Genomic DNA, 19,404 nt, shown 5'->3' on the forward strand with positions numbered 1-19,404 from the left:
TCCCCACTAAACATCAGCTACCAATATTAATTCAAAAATCAGATTTATTATCACTATTAGTAGTTACACGGGCACGTTGTGGCTTGAGCATTGCTATTACAGCACCAGAAACCCGGTTTTGATTTCATCGCTGTGTGTCGGGCGTTTGTACCATGCTGCTTCATTGCTGTGTGCAGGGCATTTGTACCATGCAAGTTTCCTCCAGATGCTTTGGTTTCCTTCTACATTCCAAAAACACTTACGGGTTAGGGTAGGTAAGTACAGGTTTCCCCCGCCATCCAAAGGTAGAGCGTTCCTATGAAACGGTTCGTAAGCTGGAATGTTGTAAAGTGAAGTAGCAATTACCATTTATTTATATGGGAAAAATTTGTGAGCGTTCGCAGACCCAAAAATAACCTACCAAATCATGCCAAATAACACATAAAACCTAAAATAACAGTAACATATAGTAAAAGCAGGAATGATATGATAAATACACAGCCTATATAAATTAGAAATACTTCTCTACAACGATTGCCTGCACTGTTCTCTGTAGCAAAAATCTCACGCAAGTGCTCTCGGCAAAAACACGGCGCAAGCGCTCTCGGCAGAAAATCTCACGCAAGCGCTGTTGGCAAAACACTCTCTCCAGTAACCTTTAGGCTATGAAGCTGCCAAATCATACCAAATAACACGTAAAAATACACAGCCGATATAAAGTAGAAATAATGTATGTACAATGTTTTACTTACCGGAATTGGGACAGCGCCAAGCACGCTGATGATGGTGTGTTAGATTGAGTCGTCGGAGGCTGGGGTGGTGCAGTGGCCCCCACCCTCCAGGCCGCCAACCGATACCGAGCCACTGAGCATGCAGGGGTACAGCGGTAGCCGGGACGCATCCAGCACATCTTTAAGAAAAAAGCCGAAATAAACATGCTAATTAATTAGGTGCCACCCAGCACGTAATTAATTAGCTTGTTTATTTCAGCTTTTTCTTAAAGATGTGCTGTGTGCCTACTGGCTACAGCTGCATTCTCCGCGAATCAGTATCTGTCCGGGGCCCGGGGGTTGGGGTGGTGGGACACTGGGGTGTCATCTCATCGTCATCTGTTTCCATTATGGCAGGCAGGTCATCTTCTCCCATGACTGCCCGCCTGGATGTCGAAGGTTGAGTTTCATCGTCTGCTGTGGCTGATGTGGAAGGCTTGCTTGACTGCTGAGCCTCGCGCATTTTTCTATCATACAGTTCTTTGTAAGCACTCAAACCATCCTGCAAAATGCCCTAAACTGACGTACCCTTTCAAAATTAAAGTCTTACTTTATCATTGCAGCGAAAATCTCATGCGGATGCTTCACGTTCAGTTCCTGGACGACTTCACCTTCCGTCCGTTTGCTACTGCATTCGGTTTCGATTGTTATCCTTTCCTCTTCCAATTGCATCAGTTCTTGATCATGAGGTGCCAAAACCTCTTCAACCTCATTTTCGTTAACTTCCACAGGCCAAACTCACTTTGTCCTTACTTCGTTCACCACGATCGAAATGCTTAATTATGTCTAGTTTTACGCTAAGTGTAACACCCTTACGAGCTCTTTTAGGCTTTTCTGATACCTTAGAACTCATCTTGCTAACGGCTGCTCCCAGGCACATGTTTAAGCAATGCCGGCGAGAATGCGGTTCCGAATCCGGGGGAGAGCGCCTTTATCGCGTGCTGATTTTTTTTTTCGCGCGCTGCTTTTTTCGTAACAGTGAAAACACCTTCTGTTAGCGAAAACAGGTAACTAATGTAGGTCTTTCATAACAGTGAGGTTTCGTAAAGCGAACATTCAAAAAGCGGTTGATACTTTTATTAGGTTACGGGTTAGGGTAGGTAAGTATTAGGTTACGGGTTAGGGTAGGTAAGTTGTGGGCATGCTATGTTGGCACTGGAAGCATGGTGACACTTGCAGGATGCCCGAGGCACAATCCTTGGACTGTGTTGGTTATTGACACAAACAAATTTCACTGTGTGTTTCGATGGACTTGTGACAAATAGAGCTCATCTTCATTTTACTCATGCAGGGACTCCAAACTTAAAAACCCTGGAGGCTAATCCAGAAGAGTTGGTGAGACAAGTGAAACCTCAGCTTTTAATAAATGTGCATGAGGAAGAAACTGGTGCAAATCTCTCTTTGAACTGCAGAAAACGATTATCAATTTACATTTGAAATTTGGTCTGGGTTACATTAAAGCAAATAAAACAAAATAATTTCTTCCTCAGCAACTTTCAGTCAGAATCCATTTTATCGCTTCAGATTCAGTAGTAATGAGCTCCCACTTGCCACAGGCTTGGCATGTACATGGTAATCTGAGAACTGATTATTTCTACAATGTCCTTTTGTAGGAATCTGTTTAATCTGATCAAATTAAGCTTGGACAGTGAGCAAATTGGTGCAGGTAATTGAACAGAAATCTTACAAGGGGCTCAATAGCTACACTGTCTTAGAACATAGTACACCTACTCTATGATCAGTCTAACCCTACCCTTCTACACAGTCCTCCATTTTTTTTATCATCGACATGCCTATCTAAGAGCATCTTAAATGTTCCTAAAGTATCTGCTCTACCACCATCCCAGGTAGGGTATTCTGTGTACTCACCACTCTCTGAAAAAAAACTTGCCCCTGGTATCCCCCTGTATTTTCCTCAAATCATCTTAAAATTATGCCTCCTAGTATTAGCCATTTCTGCCCTGGGAAAAATGATTTTGGTTATCCACCCCATCTATGCCTCGTATCATTTTGTACACCTCTATCAGGTATCTTCTCGTCTTCCTTCATTCCAAAGAGAAAACCCATAGCTCATTCAACCTACCTTCATAAGACATACTCTCTAATCCAGGCAGTATCCTGGTAAATCTCCTCTGCACCCTCTCTATAATAACCCTTTCTGTTTAGCAGAACAAGTGCCATGCCTGCCCCAACACTTCCTCCCTCACTACCATTCAGGGCACCAAACAGTCCTTCCAGGTGAGGCGACACTTGCACTGTGGGACCATCTACTATATCCGGTGCTACCGGTGTGATCTCCTGTATATCGGTGAGACTGTTTTGCTGAGCAGTAGAAAAAGCAGCATCTTCCAGTGGCCATCGACTTCAATTCTACTTCCCGTTCCCATTCTACTGTTGTGATGAGGCCACACTCGGGTTGGAGGAGCAACATCTTATATTCCATCTGTGTGCCTCCAACCTGATGGCACAAACATCGATTTCTCAAACTTCCAGTTATTCTTCCCCACCCCCCACCATTCCCCATTTGTTTTTCCCTCTCTCACCTTATCTCCTTACCTGCCCATCTGGTGCTCCACCCCTTTTTCCAACCCTTTATCTCTTTCACCTAGCAGCCTCCCGGCTCTTTACTTCACCCCCCCATCACCTTTCACCTATCACCTATCACCAGCCACCTTGTATTTATTTCTTCCTCCCCTCCCCGCAGAACCTCTTGCTCTTAACTTCTCATCTTTTTTCCCATCCTCTTGAAGGGTCTCGGCCCAAAATGTCGACTGTTTACTCTTTTCCATAGATGCTGCTTGGCCTGCTGAGTTCCTCCAGCGTTTTGTGTGTGTGGCACAGTGGCATAGCAGTTGGCACAATTGCTTCACAGTGCCAGTGATCGCTGAACGGAGTTCAATTCCCACTGCTATGCTCCGGTTTCCTCCACATTTGTTAAAGCAATGACACAAATGCATTAGACAATTGGTGCAGGAGTAGGCCATTCAGCCCTTCGAGCCAGCACCGCCATTCACTGTGATCGTGGCTGATCATCCACAATCAGTATCCAGTTCCTGCCTTATCCCCATAACCTTTGATTCCGCTATCTTTAAGAGCCCTATCCATCTCTTTCTTGAAAGCATCCAGAGACTTGGCCTCCACTACCTTCTGGGGCAGAGCATTCCACATATCCACCACTCTCTGGGTGAAAAAGTTTTTCCTCAGCTCCGTTCTAAATGGCCTACCCCTTATTCTTAAACTGTGTCCTCTGGTTCTGGACTCACCCATCAGCAGAAACATGCTTCCTGCCTCCAGCGTGTCCAATCTCTTAATAATCTTGTATGTTTCAATCAGATCCCCTCTCATCCTTCTAAATTCCAGTGTATACAAGCCCAGTTGCTCCAATCGTTCAACATATGACAGTCCCGCCATCCCGGGTATTAACCTTGTGAACCTGCAGTGCACTCCCTCAATAGCAAGAGTGTCCTTCCTCAAATTTGGAGACCAAAACTGCACACAGTACTCCAGGCATGGTCTCACCAGGGTCTTGTACAGCTGCAGAAGGACCTCTTTGCTCCTATACTCAATTCCCCTTGTTAAGAAGGCCAGCATGTCATTAGCTTTCTTCACTGCCTGCTGTACCTACATGCTTGCTTTCAGTGACTGATGTACAAGAACACCTAGATCTCATTGTACTTCCCCTTTTCCTAACGACTCCATTTAGATAATAATCTGCCTTCCTGTTCTTACCACCAAAGTGGATAACCTCACATTTGTCCACATTAAACTACATCTGCCATGCATCCGCTCACTCACCCAGCCAGTCCAAGTCACCCTGCAATCTCATAACATCCTCATTTCACTGCATTTATCAATGTACATATGACAAGTAAAGCTTTTTAAAAATATATTTTAAATCTTTTTCATTGTAGTCTGGGTGGTGCTTTTGCTACTCTGTACGTCTGCTGTTTTTCAGCATAGCATTACTTTCCTGTTTGTGCTGTTGAAACTGACCTAAGTACCAAGTTATTTCTTGTATTTAGCCTTCAACTCAATGGCTGACAGATTATTGTTGGTGGCCACTCTGATTATTTATCTTTTGGCTCCTGTTTCATGAAGACAATTCTTTATTGATCTCGTATGGATAAAATGATAATTGAAGAGCAATCCTTTTTATGATGCCTTTAAAATACTACACTTCAAACTGTTAAGACCTGGAATTTATCAAACTTTTGTTTAAAAGCCACTTTGCATTATATGGTGACTAATTCTCCCTGAGTATGCACAATAGACTAGAATTGATTTCATCAACTGTGGAATACACTTGGTGTCTTAAGTTTACCCAACTGCTTGGTTTAAGAGAGAAGCATTTCAACAATAATAGTTCACATCTCTTGGCAACATCTCAAACAGACTTGCCAGAAAAGAATTGCTCTTGCATGTAGGAATACGGCAGAAGATTCCATTACTAACTATAAAATACTTGGGGAACCCTGAAGAATGAAAGGTACTTTAGAAATCAAGGCTTTGTGCAATCAGCAGTAGTGTTTCATAATTCATGAGTGACATATTGAAAGGTTGAATGTGCTTTGGCTTTTAAGACCATGAGCTGTATGAGCAGAATTGGGCCGTTTGGCCCATCGAGTCTGTTCTGCCATTTCATCAGGGCCGATCCAGTTTTCCTCTCAGCCCGTCTCCTGCATTTTCCCCGTATCTCCTCGTGCCCTGACCAGTCAAGAATATGTCAACCTCTGCCTTAAACATACTTAAAGACTTGGCCTCCACAGCTGCCTGGAACTCCACAGATTCTTCAACCTCTGCCTAAAGAAATTCCTCCTCATCTCCGTTCTAATAGGACACCCCTCTATTCTGAGGCTGTGCTCTCTGATCTTAGACTCTCCCACCATATGAAACATTCCTCTCCACATCCACTCTATCAATTCACCATTTAATAAGTTTCAATGAAGTCACCCCTCTTTCTTCTGAGTTCCAGTGAATATAGGCCTAGAGCCAACAGAAGCTGTTCATATAACAAGCCAATCAATCCTGGAATCATTTTCGTGAACCTCCTTTGTACCCTCTCCAGTTTCAGCAGGTCCTTTCTAAGATAAGGAGCCCAAAACTGCTCACAATACTCCAAGTGAGATCTCACCAGTCCTTTATAAAGTTTCAACATTACATCCTTGCTTTCATATACTAGTCCTCTTGAATTGAATGCTAACATTGCATATGTCTTCCTCACCACAGACTCAACCTGCAAACAAACCTTCAGGGAATCTTGCACATGGACTCCCAAGTCCCCTTCATCTCAGTTTTTTTTGAATTTTCTTTCCATTTAGAAAATAGTCAACCCTTTCATTTCTTCGACCAAAGTACATGACCATACACTTCCCAAAACTGTATTCCATCTGTCATTTCTTTGTTCTTTCTCCTAATCTGTCCAAGTCCTTCTGTAGCCTCTCTACTTCCTCAAGACTACCCGCCCCTCCAACTATCTTCATATTGTCTGCAAACTTCACAACAAAGCCATCAATTCCATCATCCAAATGATTGATATATAACGTAAAAAGAATCGGTCCCAACACAGAATCCCATGGAATACCATTAGTCGCCGGCAGCCAGTCAGAATAGGCTCCTTTTATTCCCACTCCTTGCCTCCTGCCAATCAGCCTCTGCTTTATCCATGCTAGACTCTTTCCTGTAATACCATGAGCTCGTAACTAGTTAAACAGCCTCACATGCGGCACCTTGTCAAAGGCCTTCTGAAAATCCAAGTACACAACATCAACCGATTCTCCATTGTCTATCCTGCTTGTTACTTCTTCAAAGAATTCCAACAGATTTGTCAGGCAAGATTTTCCCTTGAGGAAATCTATTTTATCATGCGCCTCCAAGTGTCCTAAAACCTCATCCTTAAAAATTGACTCCAACATCTTCGCATCCACTGAGGTCAGACTAACTGGCCTATAGTTTCCTTTCTTCTGCTTCTCTCCTTTGAAGAGTGGAGTGACATTTGCAATTTTTCAGTCTTCCAGAACCATTCCAGAATCTAGTGATTCTTGAAAGATTATTACTAATGTCTCCACATTCTATCCAGCCGCCTCTTTCAGAACTCTGGGGTGTACACCACCTGATTCAGGTGTCTTATCTACCTTCAGACCTTTCAGTTTCCCAAGAACCTTCTCTCTTGTTATTGTAACTTCACACACCTCATGCCCCTTGACACCTGGAACTTCCACCATACTGCTAGTGTCTTCCACAGTGAAGATTGATGAATAATCCGCTATTTCATTGTCCCCCATTAGTAACTCTCCAGCATCATTTTCCAGCTGTCCAATATCCACTCTTGCCTCTCTTTTAAACTTTATATATCTGAAGAAACCTTTTGATATCTTCTTTAATATTATCAGCTAGTTTACTTTTATATTCCATCTTTACCTTCTTAAGTTTTTTAGGTGCCTTCTGTTGGTTTTTAAAAGTTTCCCAATCCTCTAACTTCCCATTAATCTTTGCTTTATTATATGCCCTCTCTTTGGCTTTTATGTTGGTGTTGTCTTGTTAGCTATGGTTGTGTCATCTTTCCTTCAGAATACTTCATCCTCTTTGGGATGTATATATCCTATGCCTTTTGAATTTCTTTCAGAAATTCCAGCCATTGTTGCTCTGCCATCATCCCTGCCAGTGTTCTTTTCCAATCAATTCTGGCCAACTCCTCTCCTATGCCTCCGTAATTCCCTTTTCTCCACTGTAGTATTGATACATCTGACTTTGGCATCTTCTCAAATTTCAGAGTGAATTTGCTCATATTTTGATCACTACCCTAAGGGTTCCAGAGTGAAGGGACTCAGACCAGGACGGATGGTAAGAAAGTAAGGTAGCGTGCAGTCAGATTGTCAGGAAGGGCAGGCAGGTGATGACTTAGTTGCAGCCAACAGGCTGAGTATCAAAATATTAGGGATGCAGAATCAGAAAGGATAGCAAATACGGTACTCAAAGTGTTGTATCTAAATGCCTGTAGTGTAAGAAATAAGGTGAATGATCCTGTTGCAATATTACAGATTGCCAGGTATGATGTTGTGGCCATCACTGAATCGTGGCTGAAAGATAGTAGTAGTTGGGAGCTGGAAGTTACACGTTATATCGGAGGGATAGGAAGGTAGGCAGAAGGGATGGTGTGGCTGTACTGGTAAAAAATGGCATCAAATCAGTAGAATGATGTGACAAAGGATCGGAAGATGTTGAATCCTTGTGGGTTAAGTTAAGAAATTGTAAGGGTAAAAGGACATTGATGGCAGTTATATACAGGCCTCCCTGCAGTGACTAGAAGGTGAACCACAGGTTACAACTGGAAATAGAAAAGGTGAGTCAAAAGAGCAATGTTTATGGTAGTCATGGGAGATTTTAACATGCAATTTAAACTCTAGTTCCCATCCCCCTGCAATTCTAGTTTAAACTCCACGGTGCAGCATTAACAAACCTTCCCGTTGGGATGGCACAGGAGCAATCTTGAGATCACAACCCTGGAGGTCCTGCCTTTTAACCTAGCATCTCACTCCCTGAATTCCCTATGCAGAACCTCGTCACTCGTCTCACCCATGTAATTGGTACCTGCAGGGACCACGACTTCTAGCTGTTCACCCTCCCACTTAAGAATGCTAAGGGTCCGATTGAAGACATCCCAGACGCTGGCACCCGGGAGGCAACAAACCATCTGGAAATCTCATTCTCACCCTCAGAACCTCCTGTCTATTCCCCTAACTAATGAATCCCCTATAATCACAGTGCGCCTCTTCTTACCCCTTCCCTTCGGAGCCACAGAGGCAGACTCAGTGCCAGAGACCCAACCACTGTGACTTTCCTCTGTTAGGTCATTCCCCCCCCCCCCCACCCCTCCAAAGTGATATGCCTATTGTTGAGGGGCATGGCCACAGGGGTACTCTGCACTGGCTCCTTAACCCCTTTCCCCTTCCTGACTGTCATCCAGTTTCCTGTGTCCTGCTCCTTGTGCATAACTACCTCTCTATATGTCCTATCTATCACCCTTTCAGCCTTCCAAATGATCTGGAGTTCATCCAGTTCCAGCTCCAACTCCTTAACGTGGTTTGTTAGAAGCTGCAACTGGATATACTTCTCTTTGGAATGATGGAGGATGAGAGGTTACTTGATTGAGGTGTACAATATAACAAGAAGCATAGATCGAGTGGACAGCCAAACACTTTTATCCAGGGTGGAAATGGGGGGGCAAAATTTTAGACCATAAGACAATAAGACAAAGGAGCAGAAGTCGGCCATTCAGCCCATCGAGTCTGCTCCGCTATTTTATCATGAGCTGATCCATTCTCTCATTCAGTCCCACTCCCCCGCCTTTTCACCATAACCTTTGATGCCCTGGCTACTCAGATACCTATCAATCTCTGCCTTAAATACACCCAATGACTTGGCCTCCACTGCTGCCCGTGGCAACAAATTCCATAGATTCACCACCCTCTGGCTAAAAAAATTGCTTGGCATTTCTGATCTGAATGGGCGCCCATCAATCCTTAAGTCATGCCCTCTCGTACTAGACTCCCCCATCATGGGAAACAACTTTGCCACATCCACTCTGTCCATGCCTTTCAACATTCGAAATGTTTCTATAAAGTCTCCCCTCATTCTTCGAAACTCCAAAGAATACAGTCCAAGAGCGGACAAATGTTCCTCATATGTTAACCCTCTCATTCCCGGAATCATTCTAGTGACTCTTCTCTGTACCCTCTCCAAAGTCAGCACATCCTTTCTTAAATAAGGAGACCAAAACTGCCCACAGTACTCCAAGTGAGGTCTCACCAGCGCCTTATAGAGCCTCAACATCACATCCCTGCTCCTATACTCTATTCCTCTAGAAATGAATGCCAACATTGCATTCGCCTTCTTCACTACCGACTCAGCCTGGAGGTTAACCTTAAGGGTATCCTGTATGAGGACTCCCAAGTCCCGTTGCATCTCAGAACTTTGAATTTTCTCCCCATTTAAATAATAGTCTGCCCATTTATGACTTCTGCCAAAGTGCATAACCATACACTTTCCAACATTGTACTTCATTTGCCATTTCTTTGCCCATTCTTCCAATCTATCCAAGTCTCTCTGCAGACTCTCCATTTCCTCAGCACTACCGGCCCCTCCACCTATCTTCGTATCGTCAGCAAACTTAGCCACAAAGCCATCTATTCCATAATCCAAATCGTTGATGTACAATGTAAAAAGAAGCGGCCCCAACATGGACCCCTGTGGAACACCACTGGTAACCGGCAGCCAACCAGGATAGGATCCCTTTATTCCCACTCTCTGTTTCCTGCCAATCAGCCAATGCCCTATCCACGTATGTAACTTTCCCGTAATTCCATGGGCTCTTATCTTGTTAAGCAGCCTCATGTGTGGCACCTTGTCAAAGGCCTTCTGAAAATCCAAATATACAACATCCACTGCATCTCCCTTGTCTAGCCTACTGGTAATTTCCTCAAAAAATTGTAATAGGTTTGTCAGGCAGGATTTTCCTTTAAGGAATCCATGCTGAGTTCTGCCTATCTTGTCATATGCCTCCAGGTACTCTATAACCTCATCCTTGACAATCGACTCCAACAACTTCCCAACCACCGATGTCAAGCTAACAGGTCCATAATTTCCTTTTTGCTTCCTTGCCCCCTTCTTAAATAGCGGAGTGACATTTGCAATCTTCCAGTCCTCCGGAACCATGCCAGAATCTATCGACTTTTGAAAGATCATCGCTAATGCCTCCGCAATCTCCACAGCTGCTTCCTTCAGAACACGCGGGTGCATTCCATCTGGTCCGGGAGATTTATCTACCTTTAGATTATTCAGCTTTCTGAGTACTTTCTCAGTCGTAATTGTGACTGCGCACACTTCTCTTCCCTGCCACCCTTGAGTGTCCGGTATATTGCTGATGTCTTCCTCAGTGAAGACTGATGCAAGATACTCGTTCAGTTCCTCTGCCATCTCCTTATCTCCCATTACAATTTCTCCAGCATCATTTTCTCTCGGTCCTGTATCTACTCTCACCTGTCTTTTACTCTTTATATACTTGAAAAAGCTTTTAGTATCCTCTTTGATATTATTTGCTAGCTTCCTTTCATAGTTAATCTTTTCCCTGTTAATGACCTTCTTAGTTTCCTTTTGTAAGGTTTTAAATACTTCCCAATCCTCTGTCTTCCCACTAATTTTTGCTTCCTTGTACGCCCTCTCCTTTGATTTAACTTTGGCTTTGACTTCTCTTGTCAACCACGGTTGCATCCTTTTTCCATTCGAAAATTTCTTCTTTTCTGGAATATACCTGTCTTGCACCGTCCTCACTTCTCGCATAAACTCCAGCCACTGCTGCTCTGCCGTCTTTCCCGCCAGTGTCCCTTTCCAGTCAACTTTGGCCAGTTCCTCTCTCATGCCACTGTAATTTCCTTTACTCCACTGAAATACCGACACATCAGATTTTGGCTTCTCTTTTTCAAATGTCACAGTGAACTCAGTCATGTTATGATCACTGCCTCCTAAGGGTTCCTTCACCTCAATCTCTCAAATCACCTCCGGTTCATTACACAATACCCAATCCAGTACAGCCGATCCCCTAGTGGGCTCAACAACAAGCTGTTCTAAAAAGCCATCTCGCAGACATTCTACAAATTCTCTCTCTTGAGATCCAGTGCCAACCTGATTTTCCCAATCCACTCGCATGTTAAAGTCCCCCACAATTATCATAACACTGCCCTTCTGACAAGACTTTTCTATCTCCTGTTGTAATTTGTAGTCCACATCCCTGCAACTGTCTGGAGGCCTATAAATAACTGCCATCAGGGTCCTTTTACCCTTGCAATTTCTTAGCTCAACCCATAAAGATTCTGCACCTTCCGATCCTACATCACCTCTTTCTAAAGATTTAATATCATTTCTTACCAATAAAGCCACGCCTCCCCCTCTGCCTGCTTCCCTATCCTTCCGATCCTACCTTCCTATCCTTTAAGGTCACACAAGCACGAGAAAGTCGACAGGTGCTGGCAATCCAAGCAACACACACAAAGTGCTGGAGGAACTCAGCAGGTCGGGCAGCATTTACAGAAAAGAGTAAACAGTTGATATTTCGGGCCAAGACCCTCATCAGGACAGGAGAGGAAGGGGAGAAGTCACAGTAAGAAGGTGCAGGGGAAGGAAGGAAGAAGCACAAGGTGGTAGGTGATAGGTGAAACTGGGAGGGGGTGAGGGGTGGTGAAGGGCTGGGAAGTTGATCGGTGAAAGAAATAAAGGGCTGGAGAAGGGGAATCTGGTAGGAGAAGACGGAAGACCATGGAAGAAGGGGAAGGGGGAGGAGAACCAGAGGGAGGTGATGGGCAGGTTAGGAGATAATGTGAGAGGGGGAAACAGGAATTGGGAATGGTAATGGGGGGGTGCAATTACTGGAATTGCAGGAAAGGAGATAATGTGACTCTGACTTCTTCCTTACCTTTCCAGTCCAAAACGTGGACTATTTAACTCTTTTCTATATGTAATGCCCTGGTTTGTATTTTTACTGTTATGCTGTATGTATTTCATTTTGGCAGTTCTGTAAGAGCAGCTTGTTTTCAGCTTGCTTGGGTTATTGTTGAAGATAAGGGATGAGGAGAAATGTGTGCCATCCACTTAGGATGGTCGAATTTAGGGGAGGTTTTTCCGGTGAGGGACACTAAGGTTGGGCTTGGGGCTTTTGTTCGAGAGGAGATGAAGAGGGAAGATGCAGGAGAGATGGGGTCATAGGATTCGATCTGGAGTGGGACTGTGATTTATTGAAGCCTGGGATGAGATCAATTGAGGATCAGTGACTTGGAGAAACCGTGAGCTCCAACTTGTGACATCAGACTGTTTCATTAAAATGGGCCCTTTTCTTTTTTCTTGTTCTTTTCTTTACTAACCTTTTAGTCAAATTAAGAATCATAAAGACAATCTTTTAGTTGTTTGTGGTGAACTGTCTGTTATTTCATGGCATTAATTTGTAACAGGGTAGCAAATTACACAGTATCCACACAAACCGGGGTTTGGGGTGGGACCGTGCATCAATCTCACGAGTTTCGTGGGGCCGGAGGTTGCCTTCCCTACACTTACGCAGCCAAGGGAACCAGGGGGTTTCATATAGATGCTGCTTGGCCTGCTGAGTTCCTCCAGCATTTTATGTGTATAAATTTAAGGTGATTGGAGGAAAGTACAGGAGGAATGTCAGAGGTAGGTTTTTTTTATCAGAGTGGTGGGACACACTGCTGGAGTGGTGATAGAGGCAGGTACATTAGGGACATTTAAGAGACTCTTAGATAGACACATGAATGAAAGAAAAATGGTGGGCTATGTAGGAGGCCAGGGTTAGATTGATCTTAGAGTAGGTTAAAAGATCGGCATAACATTGTGAAATGAAGAGCCTGTGTTCTGCTGTAATGTTCTATGTTTTAAATCAATGCTTTTTAGCTGAACCTTCAGTCTTCATGTAGAAACATAGTCATACAGTGCAGTAGCTGGCCCTATAACCCACCGAGTCTGTGCCAGGCATTAACCACTCATACTGGCTGGATTACCATCTGGTATGAAGGTGTCAACACGCAGGATCGGAAAAGCTCCATCACGGGCACAACCCACCACCCCATCGAGAAGATCTTCAAAAGGTCAAAGTCAACGTAAATTTTATTATCAAAGTACATCTATGTCATCATATACAAACCTGAGATTCATTTTCCTGTGGGCATACTCAGCAAATCTATAGAATAATAACTATAACAGGACCAATGAAAGATCAACCAGAGTGCAGAAGGTAACAAACTGTGCAAATGCAAATGTAAGTAAATAGCAATAAATAATGAGAACAGGATCTTGAGGTACTCCTGGGAGGAGGTACAGGAACTTGAAGACACCCACTCAACATTTTAGCAGTAGCTTCTCCCCCCTGCACCATAAGGTTTCTCAATGGTTCATGAACACTACCTCATTACTTTGCTAACAAGAGAAAATCTGCAGATGCTGGAAATCCAAAGTAACACATGAAAAATGGTGGAGGAACTCAGCAGGCAAGGCAGCATCAATGGAAAAGAGTAAATAGTAAACGTTTCAGGCCAAGACGTCCTAATGAAGGGTCTCATCCCGAAACGTCGACTGCTTACTCTTTTCCATAGACTGGCCTGCTGAGTTCCTCCACCATTTTGTGTGTGTTGCTCAGTATTTCACTCTCTTTTTGAACGATTTATTTATTTTTTATATATTCTTATTGTAATTTATAATAATTTTTATGTATTGCACTGTACTGCTGCGACAAAACAACAAATTTTACAATGCATTGTATGTTAGTGATAAATAAATCTGAGTCTGGTTTGTTGCAGCATTTTGGAATATAATTAGGTAACCTGCCTTGCATGAAATTCATCTGGACCAGAAGGCAGTGAACAAGGCCACTCTTGTGGCAACGTTGCATCAAAAAGGTCCAGGAACTTCTGACTCTATCCATTTAACCACAGTGGGACATCAGAGGGGAGCTGTACTGTAATAGTTCATATGCAGTGTTGCAGATACATGGCACGACTGGAGAACTCATGCTCTCTTGTACAGGAGAGAGCAAATTGAACATTTACATTAACTGAGCTGAGCTGGCAGAAAGATTGGATTTTATTTTCTCCATGCTTGCTCTGATATAGATTGAGCCCATGGTGATAAACTGCCACACTCAGGCTGATCTACTGTAGTATGACCCTGATCAGCCCAATCATGATTTCTGCATCGATTGGTCTTCAGGGTTTCATGCGTCTGGTTGTAAATTATTTGCTCAACCTTTTTAATTAAATCCTGGCATGTAATTTTTTTTTTGAAACACACTGATCAAAGCTTCCTTTCTTGAGCTATGAGCCAACACTTGTCTGGTCGATATCTAACTATACGCTATTTAGAAAAGTATTGTAAGCGGTTAAGCAGATCTAGTTCACAAAAGCAGTTAGAGCAACGTTCAGTTTACGCTCGAACTTCCGGAAACACCCCCCCCCCCCCCAGTTCACCATTTCCCATTCTCCTTTTCCCTCTCTCACCTTTTCTGCTTGCCTGTCCCTCAACTCCCTCTGGGTGCTCCTCCCCACTTTTCTTTCTTCCATGGCCTTCTGTCTCTTTCAGCAATCAACTTCCCAGCTCCTTACTTCATCCCCTCCCCCCTCAGATTTCACCTGTTGCCTTGTGTTTCTCTCTCCCCTCCCCCGCTCCTTTTAAATCTACTCCTCAGCATTTTCCTCCAGTCCTGCCGAACTGTCAACTGTACTCGTTGATGCTGCCTGGCCTGCTGAGTTCCTCCAGCATTTTGTGTGTGTTGCTCGGATTTCCGGCGTCTGCAGATTTCCTCTTGTTCAGTTTATGCTTGTTGAGCAGCTCGTGCCGCGGATGGAAGAGGGATGCATTGTGCGAGTGTTGGTGGATTCGTCAAAACCTGATGACAAGTGGAGTTTTCCTCACATCTCCACTTCATGGGCTAGTTGAAATGAACAGGGAAAGGAAGCTGCAGAAACACCAGGGGAGATTGAATGGAAGGACTTGGCACTCAGCTGAGAGAAAGAATGCTGGGTTGAAGAACATTGTCAACAACATTGACAGGATGGGGCAAATGACCACTTTCTTTGCTGTGAATTATGGACTGACATCTCCATGCAGGCACACATTTCCTGTGATTATATTAATAATGGAAGCGGCTATATAAACAAGTCACACTGTAACTAGACCCCACTATCAGTTGAGGTTGGAAGGTATAATTAGCCTGACAAGTTTGCACTATTTGTTATACAATGAGACAGAAATTTATAACAATAAGTCTGGCAGGGAAACGTGCACAGATACATGACATTTAATATGTTACAAGGAGAGGTGTTTGTGCTTTTGGTTAAATTAGTAGTTCAGTACTAACTCTTCACGTTCTTGTCTTAAATTTATTATGATAAATCTCATACTCATTTACAAAGTGTCCAGTTTCAGGGAGTAATGCTCTGAGTAATTATCCATTCCTTAATAAGATTCAGCCAATATGAATACACTGAGTTGTGAATAGTGAGGAGAGTTGTGTAGAACATAGAACAGTATAGAGAAGGAACAGGTCTTTCAGCCCACAATGTTGTGCCGAACCTACTAAAAAGCAAATCAAAAACACCCAAACATTAATCTCTCCTACCAACACTATGTCCGTATCCCTCCATCTTCCTTACATCCATGTCCCTATCCAAACATCTCTCAAAAGCCTCTAATATACTGTATTTGCCTCTATCACAATATCATGCAGCACATTCCAGGCATCCTTGACTCTATGAGTAAAAAACTATCCCCTCTCACTTTCAATGCAAGTCCTCTGGTGCTAGACATTTCAACCCAGGGAAACAGATACTCTCTGTCCATTCTGTCTATCCCTCTCATAATCTTATAAACCTCTATGAGATCTTTCCCCAGCCTCCAGCGCTCCAGAAAAAACAACCCAAATTCATCCAGCCTCTCATGATAGCACATGCCCTCTAAACCAGACAGCAACCCGGTAAACCTCTTTTGCACCCTCTCTAGAGCCTCAACGTCCTTCCTATACTGGAGCGACCAGAACAATAGACAATAGGTGCAGGAGTAGGCCATTCGGCCCTTCAAGCCAGCACCGCCATTCACTGTGATCATGGCTGATCATCCACTATCAGTATCCAGTGCCTGCCTTATCCCCATAACCTTTGATTCCACTATCTTTAAGAGCTCTATCCATGTCTTTTTTGAAAGCATCCAGAGACTTGGCCTCCACAGCCTTCTGGGGCAGAGCATTCCGTATATCCACCACTCTCTGGGTGAAAAGGTTTTTCCTCAACTCAGTTCTAAATGGCCTACCCCTAATTCTTAAACTGTGGCTTCTGGTTCTGGACTCACCCATCAGTGGGAACATGCTTCCTGCCTCCAGTGTGTCCAATCCCTTAATAATCTTATATGTTTCAATAAGATCCCCTCTCAGCCTTCTAAATTCCAGAGTATACAAGCCCAGTCACTCCAATCTTTCGACATATGACAGTCCCGCCATCCCGGGAATTAACCTTGTGAACCTACGCTGCACTCTCTCAACTGTATGCAGTACTCCTGATGTACCTAACCAGTGTTTTCTAAAGTCGCCACATAGCATCCTGACTTTTGAACTAATAAAAGCAAATATTCAGAGATTAAGGGAGCTAGGGCTTTACTCTTTGGAGAGAAGGAGGATGAGAGGAGACATGATAGAGGTGTACAAGATAATAAGAGGAATAGATAGAGTGGATAGCCAGCGCCTCTTCCCCAGGGCACCACTGCTCAGTACAAGAGGACATGGCTTTAAGGTAAGCGGTGGGAAGTTCAAGAGGGATATTAGAGGAAGGTTTTTTACTCAGAGAGTGGTTGGTGCGTGGAATGCACTGCCTGAGTCAGTGGTGGAGGCAGATATACTAGTGAAGTTAAGAGACTACTAGACAGGTATATGGAAGAATTTAAGGTGGGGGGTTATATGGGAGGCAGGGTTTGGGGGTCGGCACAACATTGTGGGCCGAAGGGCCTGTACTGTGCTGTACTATTCTATGTTCTATGTTCCATAAATATTCTATAAGCCTTCTTAACCAGCTTATCGACCTGGGTGTAGCCACTTTCAAGGCACTATGAATTTGGATCCCAAGATCTCTCTGCTCAGCAGAACTGTTAAGGTTCTTGTCCTTACATCTGCCCTACCAAGGTGTAACACCTCACCTAGGTTGAACTCCATCTGCCATTTCTCAGCCCATATTTGCAACTGATCCATATTGTGCTGTATTCTTTGCCAGTCTTCTACACTATCTGCAACTCCACCAATCTTGGCTGTTGTTCCTTTCTGCTAATTTACTAAAAAACCATCTGTATTTTCATCCAGGTCATTTATTTACGTCATGAACAGCAGAGAAGTCCCAGCACAGATCTTTGAGGAATTCCACTAATTGCAGACCTCCAGCTCGAATGTCCCTTCAACCAGTACCCCCTGTCTTTTTTATGCAAGCCAGTTCTGAGTCCAAACAACCAATTCACCATGGACCCCATGCATCTTAGTCTTCTAGCCTCCCATGACGGACTTTGTCAAACACATTACTAAAATCCATGTAGATGACATCCACTGCCCTACCCTCATCAATCTCTCTCATTACCTTGTCAAAAAACTCAATCAAGCTGGTAAGGTACAACCTGCCACACACAGAGCCATGCTGGCTCTCCCTAATTAAGCCATGAGTTTCCAAATGCTCATATATCCTATCCCTAAAAGTTTTCACCAGCAATTTCCCTACAACTGACGTGAGACTCCCTGGCCTATAGTTCCCAGGATTTTGCCTGTCCCCTTCTTAAATAGAGGTACAACATTAGCCACTCACCAGTTTTTTGGAGCCTCATCTGTGGCTAGGGAGGACACAAAGATACTGGTCAAGGGCCCAGTGATCTCTTCTCTTGCCTCTTTCAATAACCTGGGGTAAATTCCATCCAGCCCTAGGGACTTGTCCACCTTAATACTCATTTGGATACCCAACTCTTCCTCCTCCTTGACCTCTAACCACCCTAATGTATTTATACACTCAGCACTGATCTCCCGGTCCTCCATATCCTTTTCCATCGTAAATACTGAAGCAAAGTACCTCACTCACATTCTCTGTGTCCAAGCAAATGCTCCCTTCTTTTTCCTTGAGTGGTCTCACCCTCTCCTTAGTTATCCACATGTTCTTGATGTATGTATAGAATGCCTTGGGATTCAGCTTAATCCTACTTACCAAGGACTTTTCATGGCCCCGCCTAGCTTTTCTAATTCCATTCTTTAGTTCTTTTTGGGCATCTTTATTCTCCTCATGTATTTCATTTGATTCTAACTTCCAAAGCTTTACATACTTCTTGACTAAATTCATCACCAAGGTTCTCTTTATCTTTCCATCCCCATCTTTCCTCCTAACAGGAACATACCTTTCCTGTTCTATGTGCAATTGATCTTTAAACACCCTCCACATGTTTGATGTGGACTTGCCATAGAAAAGGTGTCCCCAATTAATGCTGCTTACTTCCAGCCTAACGCCCTCGTAATTTGCCCTACTCCAATTTAAAACTCTCCCACAAGGACCATAGCTATCCTGAAAGTTAAGGAGTCATGATCAGTGTTCCCTAACTGTTCACCGACTGAAAGGTCAGTTCCTTGTTGTATGAGGCTGCAAAAGAGCAACAGACGCAAAGTGCTGGAGGAACTCAGGAGGTCAGGCAGCATCGATGGAGATGAATAAACAGTTGAGACCCTTCAAAGTTCAAAGTAAATTTATTATCAAAGTACGTACACTATATGTCACCAAATACTAACTTGAGATTCGTTATCTTGGTGACATTTACAATAGAACAAAGAAATACAATACGATCAGTGAAAAACTACAGACAGTCACTGACAAACAACCAATGTGCAAAAGAAAACAAACTGTACAAATATAAAAAGTATCAAAATAAATAAAAAAAAATACTGGAAACATGAGTTGTAGAGTCCTTGAAAGAAATTTGTGAAAGCTGTCCAGTATTTGGGTCAGTGAAGTTATCAATGCTGGCCAGGAGCCTGATGCTTGAAAGGGTAATAGTTGTTCCTGAACCTGGTAGTGTGGGATCTGTAGCCCCTGTAGCT

General features: G+C 43.5%; 1 protein-coding gene across 2 annotated transcripts in view; it reads left to right on the forward strand.

Moving 5' to 3' along the window:
- efcab11 (EF-hand calcium binding domain 11) overlaps positions 1-19,404 on the forward strand; it is a 135,606-nt gene that overhangs the window by 57,553 nt on the left and 58,649 nt on the right. The window contains exon 6 of one of the 2 annotated variants that reach the window (XM_072273076.1): positions 2,041-2,089. The exons of the other annotated variant lie outside the window; for it this stretch is intronic. Within the exon in view, the coding sequence (XP_072129177.1) occupies positions 2,041-2,071 (31 nt within the window). The 3' untranslated portion in view covers positions 2,072-2,089. Of the gene's footprint in view, positions 1-2,040; positions 2,090-19,404 lie in introns of those variants that run through there. 2 annotated transcript variants of the gene reach the window in all.

Source organism: Mobula birostris, chromosome 1, assembly GCF_030028105.1.
Source record: "Mobula birostris isolate sMobBir1 chromosome 1, sMobBir1.hap1, whole genome shotgun sequence".
Taxonomy (NCBI): domain Eukaryota; kingdom Metazoa; phylum Chordata; class Chondrichthyes; order Myliobatiformes; family Myliobatidae; genus Mobula; species Mobula birostris.